Below are 14758 nucleotides of genomic sequence, written 5' to 3'. Positions count from 1 at the left end.
CCATAATCTTTTCCAGACGGCCACAAATGCTTACCTGTGTTTTTGTTTGGATTTTACTGTAGATGTCTAATTGCAAATACACTAAGAATAGTTGTGAAAATTGATCTTTCTCCTAATTAAATTTTATTTTAAAATTTCAGTGCAATATTCAGATGTATGGTCCATTTTTTGTACACTACAAAGAGCGGCCTTTCAAGTCCAAATGGACATTTGCACTGTGCAGATAATTAAAATTAGGATGGAATACGTTAGGTTATGTCATGCGTGTTTTTTCATACATCACATTTGTTGCTGTTTCCGTAATTTATTTTTGCAGCAATGATATGTGGATTCTTCAATTTGAAATTTTGTAAATTTTTTTCCACCCTGGATATGAAGTGTGGGTTTTGGAGGACTGAGATGCAACAATTATTTATGGTTCTATTTTTGTTCCAGGCTGACATACCCAATAGGTTTGAAATGAAGCTGCATAGAGGCAACATTCTAGAGGAGTCTTACAGACGAATTATGTCCTTGAAACGACCAGATGTGCTTAAGGCCAGACTTTGGATAGAATTTGAGTCAGAGAAAGGACTTGATTATGGAGGAGTAGCAAGAGAGTGGTTCTTCCTTTTGTCTAAAGAAATGTTTAATCCTTACTATGGGCTTTTTGAATATTCAGCCACGTAAGTATGCAATTTCACTCATCTACTTTAATTTCCCTCACTGCACGTAAATATTGTAACAATAGTTTTGCAGTTAACAGCTTGGAATTCATATAGACAGGTAGAAACAGTTAGCTATTCAGTCCCTCTTGCCTGTTCTACCATCCATTTAAATCAAGGATAATCTGTATCGTAATTCCATCAGTACACCTTGGTTCTGTAACCCTTAATACCCTTGCCTAAAAAAAAGTCAATATCAGTTTTGAAACTTTCAATTGTCGCTGCATGAACAAATTTTTGGGGTGAAAATTATAGATTTCTACTACCATTGTGTGAAGAAGTGCTTGCTGACATCACTCTGAGCACCCTATCTCTAATTTTGAGGTTATGCCTCCTTATTTTGGTCTCCCACACCCGAGGAAATAGTTTATCTCTATCTACTCTATCAGCTCCATTAAACACATCAAATAGATGACCTCTTGATCATCTTATACTCATTGGATTAAGTATCTACTTGTATCATGCAGTAAAATGACCAAACTTGCTTGAGTCATTCCTATGTGGATGTTTGAAGTTTCTTTGTTTTATGAAACTCTGAACAGAAGTAAAGAACTATTGAACAGTAACTTTAAAAATATCAATTTAAGAGTCACAATTGCATCTATGCAAGCTGAGGGGGAACTTCGTGAACTTCGCTGTCAATTTGATTCCATTTATGATACTGTTATTTTTTCAGTCAGAAGGTTCAAGGTTCAAATGCTATTATAACCTGAATCACATAACCCAGAATGATAGCCCAGCACAGTTTTAAGAGACTGTTGCATTGGTGGAGAAGACGTTTTTTCAGATTAAAGCGAGGCATGGTCTGGCTTCTCAGTTGGACATTGAAGCTCTTGGACACCCATTTGAAAAGGAGAATTGAGATCTTGCAATATCTTTGCCAATATTTTTCCCTCAATCAACGCCACCTGCAAATCCCATATCATCCAATTTTTTATCCATTTGTTGTTTTTGAGCACTTTCTGGGTGCTGGTTGACTACCAAATGCACCGAATATAATGAGTGACTGCAATTGAAAAGTAACTCACTGAGGCAACCTGACGACATAAGCACATAAGGAACAGAGCAGAATAATCTCTATTGCCCCTCGAACCTACTTCACCATTCAATAAGTTCGTGGTTTAAATTTTACATCAATTCCACACTTTCCCACACCAACCCCATGTCCTTTGATCCCTTTAGCGCCCCAAAATCTATTGATCTCAGTCTTGTATATACTTGATTGAGTGTCCACAGCATTCTGGTGTAGAAAATTCCAAAGATTCACAACTCCCTGAGTGAAGAAATTCCTCCCCACCTCAGTCCAAAATGCTTGACCTCTTATCCTGAGACTGTGATCCCCTAGTTCTAGGTGTTCCAGCCAGGAGAAACAGCCTCTCGGCATTCTGTCCAGCTTTCAAAGAATTTTTTGACATGATGAGCGGTTTCATGTCTGTAATTTTCTCTTAACAGCTATATTTGCTAGCTGAATATTTAAGATTGTTAACTATTACTAATGATGCTGTTAATTGACTTAATCTAATCACTTCTGCTTTGATTTAGTTTGAGTTTCTCTTGATTTATAAATGGGCACTTATGCTTTTATTTATTCCTCTATACATAAATACGTATTTCAAAGATATTTAAACATAAGTCATGCTTTGTCCTAGCAAGACTGAAGTGATGTTTGCAGGTCTGAAATTCAAACCACTTGAGACCTGCCTGAAAGCGAAATACTTAAGCACAGAATGTGTCAAGAGTTTGATCTTTCCTTGATCCAAATAACCTATGCTGTATGGTACCTAACTATTTTCTTCAGTATTTAAAACTTCAGCTTTTTAAAATACTTCTCAAACAGGGATAATTACACACTTCAGATCAACCCAAATTCTGGATTGTGTAATGAAGATCATCTTTCTTACTTCAAATTCATTGGACGTGTGGCTGGAATGGCAGTGCATCATGGAAAGTTACTGGATGGTAAGTTAGATGTTTTGATTATGGAGCAGTGCTTACAAGTAAACATATGTTAACCAGAATTGCTAAATTACTACGCAGTTTGACTGGCATAGACGTTTAAAGAAATGTCGGTATGAATCACTAAACGGCAATGATTCACAAAGCCAGGTGGCCAGCGCTCTAAATCTAGCAGAATTTGGTAGTGGAAAAGAATCCTTTTTGTCTTCTGTTTGTGACGAGTCATTCCTCTTCCTCCATTACTCACTTTGTTTTCAAAGCTAAAAGCCTGAACCTTCTATCTGTTGGGCAAACGAATTGTGCTTTGTTTGTTTAAAACAAGAGATTGTTTTAATAACTATTTTTGCCATCAAAAAGGTGTTGGAAAAGGGTTTCATGGTGCGTCTAGAACGAGGGTCCATGGTCTCAAAATAAGGGATCAGCAGAGGATGAGGAGAAATTTATTCATTCATGGGGTTAGTGAATCTCTGAGCATCTACAGCTTTCAGTGGTAGAGAATTTCAGTTATTGAATGCATTATTTCTTGTGGCTAAAGTGGTGTCCCAAAAGAACGGGCTGTACCAATTGCTGAGTCTGCTTGAAAAAGCCCTCAATAGTGAATGATGCATTTTTAAATACAAGCATTAAAATTACAAACAAGGAAAGGATTTAGCTGCAGACTAACAGGCTAAGTTGTTTCCCTTGGTTCTGATATTCTTGCACCATGTATGTATCGAGAACAAGTACATTTTTAAAGCAATGTGAAACTGTAATGACTAATTTAGTAACACTGTCAGTCGATAATCTTTTGCCCAGAACAAATGCAAATAAATCAATGGAGAAGAGATCCTTCATCTAATGAAAGAAAACCTGATGAATTTTATTGCATTTATAAAGACACACCAATTCTGGAATATCAACTCACCTGCTAATGGTCTGCACTCTTCGCTGATTTTACAAATAGTCATTTGGTAGCACAGAACTTGAGCATTGCTGAACAAAAGATACATTTTTGTTGCCATGAAGGTTGCACCAGTTGATGGTGACTGATAATTAACAGCCAAGCATTTTTTTTAAATTTAAAACAGGCAGCTTAACTCTGATTTTTCAAGACAATGCCCTGGGGAATGAACAGTGAATGGCTGTCACTTATTTTGTTTAGCTGAAACAAGTGCAATGTCTGTACATGTTCTTTCTGTCTGAAAAGAACTGGGCCATATGTGTTAATATATGTAGCTTCCGGTCCACACAAATGTGCCACACTGTGAGCCCAACTGGAGGTCTTAAATTGGTTGTCAGCGTGATTCATAGCACACACAGGATTATTTTGCAAATGTTTTCCAATCGTAGAATCATATCTAATGTTGGACACTGCATTTTGAGTTTTGCAAGCACGGCTGGTTGGGTACCTTGCGAACAGTGGAAGAAACATGCAATTTGCCTGGAGACTGAGGTAAAAGAGCTGTTTTTCCAAATTGCTGCCAAAGACACAAAGGCCAGGATTTTCCATGACCCCCGACGTTGGGCGTGTTCAGTGGCGTGTCCAGACAATATGGCAAGAAGGCCAAAAATCGGTCTCACGACATCATGAAACCAGTTTGAGATTGTCCACTTTGCCTGCTGCTGGCGGGCTGCATTTCCCACCATTGGACGTTGGGAACCTCATTGTAATACATCAGCATATCATTATAAGGCCAGCCCTCCGGATCATCCCCCCGGCTGGATCGTCCGCCCACATCAGCGGGAAAACACGCTGACGTGTTTCACAGCAGCACCTGGCCGGCCGCACTTCACCCGGGACTTGCCTACCTTGCTTTGGTCAGCACTCACAGTCATCAGCGCCAGGCTTCACAGACAGCACCACATCACTTTTAGGGGGGTTCACGGGTAGGTCTCTACCTACCAGATCAGCCATATGTGGGTGGCTTTTCAATGGCTGCAGGGCAAGGTCTTGCTTGGGGAAGGGGGAGAAGTGGCCTCAGGCAAGGGAAGAGGCTGCAGGACGAGAGCTGGGGAAGGAGGCTATCCCAGGATGTGGGTGGAGGCACATGTTGATCTCTGGAAGTGGCCTCAAGATACTGAGGGCTGAGGAGGCAGTCTCCAGAGGAGATGAGGCCAGATAGACATGTGAGGGTACGTGTGAGAGAATGGGTGGTGATTTCTCTTGAGCTGGCAGTGAGTGAGATGTCAGTGAATGTGTGATGGGCTTGAGTGTGTAAGTTTAGAGTGATGAGATGGTTGCCGTACCCAGGCTGCACGGATGAGATCAGTCATCCCCTATCTGCATTGATTGGCCAGCCTCTTCTGGGCAGCATTGGCACTGATCACCACTGCCATCACCTACCAAGCTGGATTGGTACTGTAGCTGACCTTCTTGCGGCCAGAGCGGGAGTAGAGGACATCACAGCGGGCCTCCATGGCGTCCAAAAGGCGCTTGAGAGTTGCAGTCTTCTTGCGTTTCGGGGCTATGTCTACTTTGCTGCAGTCCTAGGCTGGACGCACACTTTAAATGTGGCGCCTGGTGTGATGGAGCAGCGAAGTGATGGCATGGCGAGCGAGTGAGAGCCATAGAAACGGCGTATTTCCTGGGCATGCATAAGTAATGTGGCGGGTTTGGGGCCATATGGTGCGACAACCCAACATCGTGTCCGGCAGGTAAAATGTCATTTTACCTGCCCACTACTGCACTTAGTGCAAATCTGGGACAATTCTGCCCAATGTCTGCTGGGTGAATATTCACATCACTTTCACTGCCAAGGAAAATCACAAAATTGATCATTCGCAGTTTTTGCTCCATGCAGTGACTTCTGTTAGCACTTGACTAAATTTATGATTCAACGCGTTTTTGAGTTTTTATAAAATCAAAAGATGTAGAAGCAGGAGTAGGCCATTCGGCCCATCGAGTCTGCTCCGCCAATCAATGAGATCATGGCCGATCTGATAATCCTCAAATCCACTTCCCAGCCTTTTCCCTTTCACCCTTGATTCCCTTACTGATTAAATATCTGTCTATCTCAGCCTTGAATATACTTAACAACCCAGCCTCTATAGCCCTCTGTGGTAAAGAATTCCACAGATTGACTACCCTCAGATTAAAAGTTCTTCCTCATCTCTGTTTTAAATGGGCACCTCCTTACTCTGAGATTATGCCCTCTTGTCCTAGACTCTCCCACAAAGGGTAACAACCTCTCAGCATCTACCCTCTCAAGCCCCCTAAGAACCTTACTTACATGTTTCAATAAGGCCACCTCTCATTCTTCTAAACTCCAATGAGTACAGGCCCAACCTACTCAACCTCTCCTCATAAGAAAATCCCTCCATACCCGGGATCAACCAAGTGAACCTTCTCTGGACTGCCTCCAATGCCAGTATATATTAGGGGAAGCGTAGTAGTATTATCACTGGACTAGTACTCCAAATACCCAGGATAATTTTCTAGGGACCTGGGTTTGAACTCCACCATGGCAGATGGTGAAATTTGAATTCAGTGAAAATTCTGGAATTAAAAGTCTAATGATGACATGAAGCCATTGCCGATTGTCGTTAAAAACCCATCTGGTTCACTAATGTCCTTTACGGAAGGAAATCTGCCATCCTTACCTGGCCTGGCTTACATGTGACTTCAGACCCATAATAATGTGGTTGACTCTTAAATGCCCTCTGAAATGGCCTAGCAAGTCATTCAGTTCTCAAGGGCAATTAGGGGATGGGAAATAAATGCTGGCCGAGCTGGTGATTCCCCATGCACGCATTTAAAAAAATTAAATAAAATTTTAAACATATTTAAAGAAGCTGGTCCATTCTTGTATTACTTGCTGGTTTACCCTCAAAGTTTTTTTTCTCCCTCTTTTTTTTTTTGGTCATCTTTTGTTGGTGGTTAAAACTTTCCCAGTCCTCTGGCTTACCACTAATCTTTGCCACATTGTATGTTTTTTCTTTCACTTTGATACTGTCCTTAACTTCCTTGGTTTGCTGTGATTGGTTTACCCCCTTCCTTGAATACTCCTTCCTCACTGGGATATATCTTTGTTGAGAGTCATGAACTATTTTCTTAAACACCTGCCATTGTTCATCAACCGCCTTTTCTGCTAGCCTGCTTTCCCAGGCCACTCCAGCCAACTCTGCCCTCATTCTGTTGTTTATTTAAGTTTAGCATGGTCGTTTCTGGCTCAAGTTTCTCACTCTCAAACTGAATGCTAAAATCTACCATATTATGGTCACTGTCTCCTAGTGGATCCTTTACACTGAGGTCATTAATTAAACCTGCCTTATTACACATTACCAAATCCAAAAAATAGCTTGATCCCAGGCTGGATTCACAACATATTGTTCTAAGAAACTGGCCCAAATACACTCTATGAATTCTCGTCCGTGTTTACCTCTGCCAATTTGATTTTCCCAATCTACATGAAGATTAAAATCACCCATGATTCATGTACTGCCTTTTTTACATGCTCATTATCTCCCAATTTATTCTCTGTCCTACAGTATAGCTGCTGTCAGGGGGCCCATAGACTACTCCCACCAGTGTCGTCTTCCCTTTGTTATTTCTTTCATCCACACATATGGATTCTACATCTTCTGATCCAAGATCCTTTCTTGCTGTCGTACTTATTCCATCTTGTACTAACAAAGCTACCCCACCACCCTTTCCTTCCTACTTGTCCTTTCGAAAAGTCTCACACATATTTAGTTCCCAGCTTTGATCTCCTTGTAACCATGTCTCCATAATGGCTATAAGATCATACACATTAATCTCTATTTGTGCCATCAATTCATTTATTTTGTTCTAAATGCTATGTGCATTTAAGTAAAGGGCTATTAATTTTGCCTTTTACCATTTTTCCCCCTTTGACCCTATTTTATTGTTGTTCTTTTATGTTTGTACACTCTGTCCCTTCCTGTCACACTCTGGGTATCATTATCTAAATAGCTGCCCTGCAAGGCTGCCATATCCTTTTGCTTTGTAAGCCTACGTATCCCCTTTCCAGAAACCTCCCCCACCTCTATTTAGTTTAAAATCCTCTCTATAGCCCTAGTTATTCGGTTCACCAGAACACTGATTCCAGCACGGTTCAAGTGAAACCCGTCCCACTGGAACAGCTCCCTTCTACCCCAGTATTGGTGCCAGTGCCCCATGAACTGAAACCCATTCCTCCCACACCAATCTCTGAGCCACGCATTTAACTCCTTGACTTTATTTACACCATGCCAGTTTGCCTGTGGCTCAGGTAGCAATCCTGAGATTATTACCTTGGAGGTTATGCCTTTTAATTTAGCTCCTAACTGTTCAAATTCTTTCAGCAGAACCTCCTTTCTAGTCCTGTCAATGTCATTGGTACCAACATGGGCGATGACAACTGGATCCCTCCCCTCCCACTCCCAAGTTCCTCTCCAGCCCTGAGGAGATGTCCTTAACCCTGGCACCGGGCAGGCAACACAGCCTTCGGGGTTCATGCTCACGGTTGCAGAGAAGAGTATCTATCCCCCTAATTATACTGTCCCCTACCACTATTATGCTCCAATTTCCTCCACCCACTTGAATGTTTCCCTGTACCACTGTGCCGTGGTCAGTTCGCTCATCCTCCCTGCAGTCCCCGCTGTCATCCACACAGCTTGCAAGAACCTTGAACTGTTGGACAGTTGCAGGGGCCGAGGCTCCTTGAACACTACCCCTGGGTCCCTGAACCTGCTTCACCTGCAGTCACACACTCCTGTCCCTGATCACAGGCCAAATTTGAATCACCTAATATGAGACGTGTGATCGTCTCCTGGAGCAAAGCGTCCATGTTGTTTTCCCCCTCCCTGATGTGGCATAACGTCTGCAGCTCGGACTCCAGCTTCTTAACTCGGATCCAAAGTTCCTCAAGCTGCAAACACCTGGTACACATGTGTTTGCTCTGGATCACCTTGGTGTCCAGCAGCTCCCACATGCTGCAGTGCAACACATCACCCATCCTGCCATCGCTATCTTATTTTATTCAATTTATTAACTCACTACTCTAGTATCCCCACTCTTTACACGTTATAATTTTTTTATACACACCAGTATCGATCTTATACTTAACAAGCTATCTTTAAGAAAAAGAGAGAGAAAAAGAATAGAGATCTAAACACAAACTAAAGACTTTAATTTTACTTTAAAGACTAGAAATACTCACCAATCAGCTGCTCTCCACACTCTTTTCCCTCTTGCGCTTTTTAAAGGTCTACACTCTTCTCTCACACTCCCTGTTAAAGGCCCTGCTCTTCTCACACACACACTCGTGTAAATGACCACACTGTTTATCTCTCTCTCACTGTAAATGGCCCCGCTGTTTCTCTCTCATTTTCTCACTGTAAGTGGCCACACTGTTCTATTCAGTGCATTCATTTTGCTTTTATTGCAGGTTTCTTTATCAGACCATTTTACAAGATGATGTTGGCAAAATCCATCACACTGAAAGATATGGAGTCAGTGGTGAGTACAAAAGCAACTTTGAGTTACTGCACATAATCCATTGGACAATCATAAGAAATCGGTCACTATCTTATTTATATGCCTCTGAAGAGTTTTGCTCTGAAATTGGCTGCAGCTCCTGTGTGCGTTTATGTATTGGGGTGACATTACCTCTGACTTAACTTTCTCTCTCTCAAGATTACACAAGTTAGCTGCTCGTTTTCTCCCCTTGATGCACAGATACCCTGCAATGTTTTGTGCTACTGCATCACCTATAATAGCAACACATAAAGACTGGTTGATTGTGGATGTACAGTTGGAGTGCAGCAAGCTAATGGCCCAGAATTTCAGATCTCCCAATGGCATACCCCAGAGGTACTGCCCAAGATGTGCTGGGGGAACCCTCAGAAGTCCCTACACATTAACAGGCAGAAATTGCCTGGTAAGTTTAGACTTCCAATGGGAATCCCCCTGCATCCAAAACTCTGAGTTGCAGTTGGAGATGTTGGATGGTTCTGACTCACTTTCCAGAATAGTTACCCTGGTAAAAGTTAGAAGGATTAAAACTAGTTCTAGCTCCAAGGTAACTATATTACTCAGCCCTCGAATACCAACCCCCTGCCCACCTCTGACTATCCCCTGCCCGACTATCCCCGACCCACCCTACCCCCTCACCCACTTACCTGCCACCCTTCCCCCTCACCCGCTTACCTGTCTCTCTAAACGCTCAACCACACACATGCCACCCTACACCCTCCCCCAATTAGCTTACACAGTTGCCTCTCTCCATGGCTTGTCAAAGTGCCTTTGGGACCTTCAAACTTAATGGAACATGGCAGCTAGTGCTGTAAAAAGGCGGCATGACTTGGTTTCCCCCGACAATCCTACACGATGAGGAAGGGCCCCCAGAACAGGTACGCGCCAGATTTCTGAAGATGCCTGGTTCAGAAATCTGGGTGAGAAATGTGGAGTCTTGGTGTTAAGTAAGTAAGGGAGGAGTGGCAATCCACCAGCAATTGCCAATCCTGGGAAGACTCAGCCCAATGAAAGAGTTGCAATCTTTAGGACTGCAGGCGCTTGTGGGAGTCTTGTTTTTTTGCTTAAGTAATATTTCTGGAAGTATTTTCAACCAAATAGAACAATATTGAACTAGATCTGGCTACAAGAGGAAGTAAGCATTCTCTTAGTTACTGTGTGTACAAAACATTGTAGAGGCCACTTAGCAGTGAAGTATTTTAAGTGGATGCTGTGAAAGGGCTTTGATTGATCCCATGTCACATCAGCCAAGTTCTAGTTGTTTATGATTATCCATGTATGATCACTTGGCATATTTTAGTCGCTCATTATTTTGTGAGCAACCTTTTTTCAGTCGGGTTATTATAGGTCTTTTTCCTACCTAGCTGCCACCATCATAACACCCACATTTTATATAGCAACTTAACATGACATGATAGGAAGAGAGAAGAATTTTATAAGTCTTTTACAAAACGAGTGATGTGTTACTGAAAATAAATGTACTATCTTGCTTGTACAAATTAAACCATTGATTTGATATTCGCCTCCCTTTCTTTGTATAGTAAAACTCTCCCAATGCACAGTCCATTTCATGTAGTAGTTTTATTTTACTGCATTATTTCTAATTTTGCTTGAGAGACATCTATTGAGGCATGTGTTTATCTTGTGTGTCTACTTTCCTAAATATTGATGTATTGGGACTGGGACATCCAAGTCATTGGTGAAATCAGACTGTCACTTCATAAGAACAGAAAATGCTGGAAATATTCAGTAGGACTGGCAGCATATGTGCAGAGACGAACAGAGTTAACATTTTAGATCAGTGACTCTTTGTCAGAACTCTGAGTGCTTAGAGATGCAATAGTTGCATTTGATAAAGTGCCACATCAAGGGTTATTGCGGAAAATAAAAGCTCATGGTATAGAGGGTAACATATTGGCATGGATAGAAAATTGGCTGACAAACAGGAAGCAGAGAGTAAGCTTAAATGGGTCTTTTTCAGGTTGGCAAGATGTAAGGAGTGGCATGCCACAGAGATCAATGCTGGATCCTCAACTGTTTACAATTTATATAAATGACTTGGATGAATGGATTGTAGGGATGGTTGTCAAATTTGCTGATGACACAAAGATAGGTAGGAAAGTGAGTTGTGAAGAGGACATAAGGAGGCTGCAAACTGATATTGATAGGCAAGTGAGTGGGCAAAGGTTTGTCAGATGGAGTATAATGTGGGAAAAAATGAAATTGTCCATTTTGGCAGGAAGAGTAAAAGAGAAGCATATTACCTAAATGTTGAGAGATTGCAGAGCTCTGAGCTGCAGAGGGATCTGGGTGTCCTAGTGCATGAATCACAAAAGGCTAGTATGCAAGTACAGCAAGTAATGAGGAAAGCTTATCTTTTATTGTGAGGGGAATTGAATACAAAAGTAGGGAGGTTATGCTTCAGTTGTACAGGACACTAATGAGACCACATTTGGAGTACTGCGTACAGAATTGGTCACCTTATTGAAGGAAGAATGTAAATGCATTGGAAGCAGTTCAGAGAAGGCTTACCAGACTAATACTGGAATGGGTGGATTGTCTTATAAGGAAAGGTTGGACAGACTAGGCTTGTATCTGCTGGAGTTTAGAAGAGTAAGAGGCAATTTGATTGAAACATACAAGATCCTGCTGGGGCTTGACAGAGTGGATGTGGAGAGGAAGTTTCCTCTTGTGGAAGAATCTAGAACTAGCGGCCACTGTTTAAAAATAACGTGTCGCCCATTTAAAACAGAGATGAGGTAAAATTTTTTCACTCAGGGTTTGTGAGTCTTTGGAAATCTTCCTGAAAAGTTGGTGGAAACAGTCTTTGAATATTTTTAAGTCAGATGGATAGATTCTTGGTAAGCAAGGAGGCGATAGGTTATCAGCGGTAGGTAGGATGCAGATTTCAGGTTACTATCAGATCAGCCATGATCTTATCAAATGGCAGAGCAGGCTCGAGGGGCTGAATTGCCTACTCCTCCTTGTTTGTATGTTTGTTAAGTCAGGCAGGGAGAGAGTGTGATGGGATGGAGGAAAGAACAAATGGAAAGGTGTATGATAGGGTGGAAGGCAGGGGAGATTAGATAACAAAATAGATGGCGGTGAAAGGCAGAAAGAGGTGCTAATGAATGAGATGGTCAATGCAGTTTGTTTTTGTCCTTTGCACACTCTGTAAACTCTTTAAATTATTGTTGCTCCATTTTAGGATGGCGAATATTTCAATTCTTTGAAATGGATTCTTGAAAATGACCCCACTGAGCTGGATCTCAGGTTTTGTATAGATGAAGAAAATTTTGGGCAGGTATGTAGATTTCTAACCTCTGACAGATTTCAAGGTTGCTATATTTCAAGCTAATCATACTGATGACATTTATGAATAAAGCATGTAATTTGAGCCTTTGAGAACTCGGGTAATAGCAATTCACCAAAATTGAATCAGTGCGAAATCAAGACTAAAGCATTTGCAGCCATCTTCAGCCAAAAGTGCTGAGTGGATGATCCATCGCAGCCTCCTCCTGACGTCCCAAAAAGGACAGATTTAAGGGCAGGCGGTGGCATAGCGTTATTGTCACTGGGCTAGTAACCCAGAGACGCAGGGTAATGCTCTGGGGACCTGGGTTTGAATCCCAGCACGCAGAGGGTGAGGTTTGAATTCAATAAAAACCTGGAATTAAAAGTCTGATGTTGACCATGAAACTATTCTCGATTGTCTTAAAAACCCATCTGGTTCACTAATGTGCTGCCTATACCTGGTCTGGCCCACAGCAATGTGGTTGACTCTTAAATGCCCTCTGAAATGGCCTAGCAAGCCAATCAGTTGTATCAAACTGCTAAAAAGTCTAAAAAAAGGAATGAAACTGGACGGACCACCTGGCATCGACCTAGGCACTGGAAACAACAATGGAAAACTCAGCCCTGTTGACCTTGCAAAATCCTCCTTACTAACATCTAGAGGCTTGTGCCAAAATTGGGAGAGCTGTGCAAAAGATTAGTCAAGCAACAGCCTGACAAAGTCATACACATGGAAACATACCGTACAGACAATGTCCCAGACACCACCATCACCATCCCTGGCTATGTCGTGTCCCACCGTCAAGATAGACCCGACAGAGGTGTCGGCACAGTGGTATACAGTTGGGAGGGAGTTGCCATGGGAGTCCTCAATACCGACTCCGGACCCCATGAAGTCTCATGGCATCAGGTCAAACATGGGAAAGATAACCTCCTGATTACCATGTAGTGCCCCTCCCCCCACCTCCCCTGAGCTAATGAAGCACTACTCCTCCATGTTGAACACCACTTGGAGGAGGCACTGAAGGTGGCAAGGGCTCAGAATGTACTCTGGGTGGGGGACTTCAATGCCCATCACCAAGAGAGGTTCGGTAGCACCACTACAGACTGAGCTAAAGGACTAGCTGCTAGACTGGGTCTGTGGCAGGTGGTGAGGGAACCAACAAGAGGGAATAACATACTTAACCTCATCCTCACCGACCTGCCTGCCGCAGATGCACCTGTCCATGACAGTATTGGTAGGGAGTGACCACCGCACAGTCCTTGTGGAGACAAAGCCCCTTCTTCACATTGAGGACACCCTCCATCGTATTGTGTGCCACTACCACTGTGCTAAGTGGGATAGATTTCAAACAGATCTAGGCACAATCTGTAACCTCATGGCCTGGCATATCCCCCACTCTACCATTACCACCAAACCAGTGGATCAGCACTAGTTCAAGGAAAAGTGCAGGAGGGCATGCCAGGGGCAGCACCAGGCATACCTAAAAATGAGGTGTCAACCTGGTCAAGCTACAACACAGGACTACTTGTGTGCCAAACAACATAAGCAGCAAGTGATAGACTGAGATAAGTGATTCCACAACCAACAGATCAGACCCAAGCTCTGCAGTCCTGCCCCATCCAGTCATGAATGATGATGGACCATTAAACAACTCATTAGAGGAGAACGCTCCACAAATATCCCCATCCTCGATGGGAGAGCCCAGCACATCAGTTTTTTTTTATTTGTTCATGGGATGTGGGCGTCGCTGGCTAGGCCAGCATTTAGTGCCAATCCCTAATTGCCCTCATTCAGAGGCTATTTTTAAGAGTCAGCCACATTGCTGTGGGCCTGGAGTCATATGTTGGCCAGACCAGGTAAGGACAGCAGATTTCCTTCGCTAAAGGACATTAGTGAACCAGATGGGTTTTAGCGACAGTCGGCAATGCTTTCATGGTCGTCATCAGATTTTAATTCCAGATTTTTATTGAATTCAAATTTCACCATTTGCTGTGGTGGGATTGGAACCAGGGTCCCCAAAGAATTACCCTAGGTCTCTGGATTACTAGTCCAGTGACAATACTACTTTACCACCACCTCCCCCTAAAGTCCAAAAGATAAGGCTGAAGCATTTGCAAGAATCTTCAGCCAGAAGTGCTGAGTGGATGACTCAGCTTGGCCTCCTCCAGAGATCCCCAGCATCTCACATGCCAGTCTTCAGCCAATTCGATTCACTCCACGTGGTATCAAGAAACGGCTGAAGGCACTGGATACTGCAAAGGCTCTCACAACATCCCAGCAATAGTACTGAAGACTTGGTCTTCAGAACGAGCTGCGCCCTTAGCCAAGGTGTTCAGTTACAACACT

The 14758-nt window shown here is 42.7% G+C and overlaps 1 protein-coding gene across 10 annotated transcripts in view; it reads left to right on the top strand.

Annotated features, from left to right (window-relative positions):
- The window catches only part of nedd4l (NEDD4 like E3 ubiquitin protein ligase), a 426083-nt gene that overhangs the window by 374120 nt on the left and 37205 nt on the right, over positions 1-14758 (top strand). For all 10 annotated transcript variants that reach the window (XM_078551960.1, XM_078551971.1, XM_078551949.1 and 7 more), the window contains 4 exons: positions 436-665; positions 2542-2663; positions 9029-9099; positions 12323-12418. In XM_078551960.1, coding sequence (XP_078408086.1) covers positions 436-665; positions 2542-2663; positions 9029-9099; positions 12323-12418 — 519 coding nt within the window. The remainder of the gene's footprint in view (positions 1-435; positions 666-2541; positions 2664-9028; positions 9100-12322; positions 12419-14758) is intronic.

Source organism: Cetorhinus maximus, chromosome 1, assembly GCF_964194155.1.
Source record: "Cetorhinus maximus chromosome 1, sCetMax3.hap1.1, whole genome shotgun sequence".
In the NCBI taxonomy this organism is placed as follows: Eukaryota; Metazoa; Chordata; class Chondrichthyes; order Lamniformes; family Cetorhinidae; genus Cetorhinus; species Cetorhinus maximus.
This window is presented reverse-complemented; position numbering and strand designations above follow the sequence as displayed.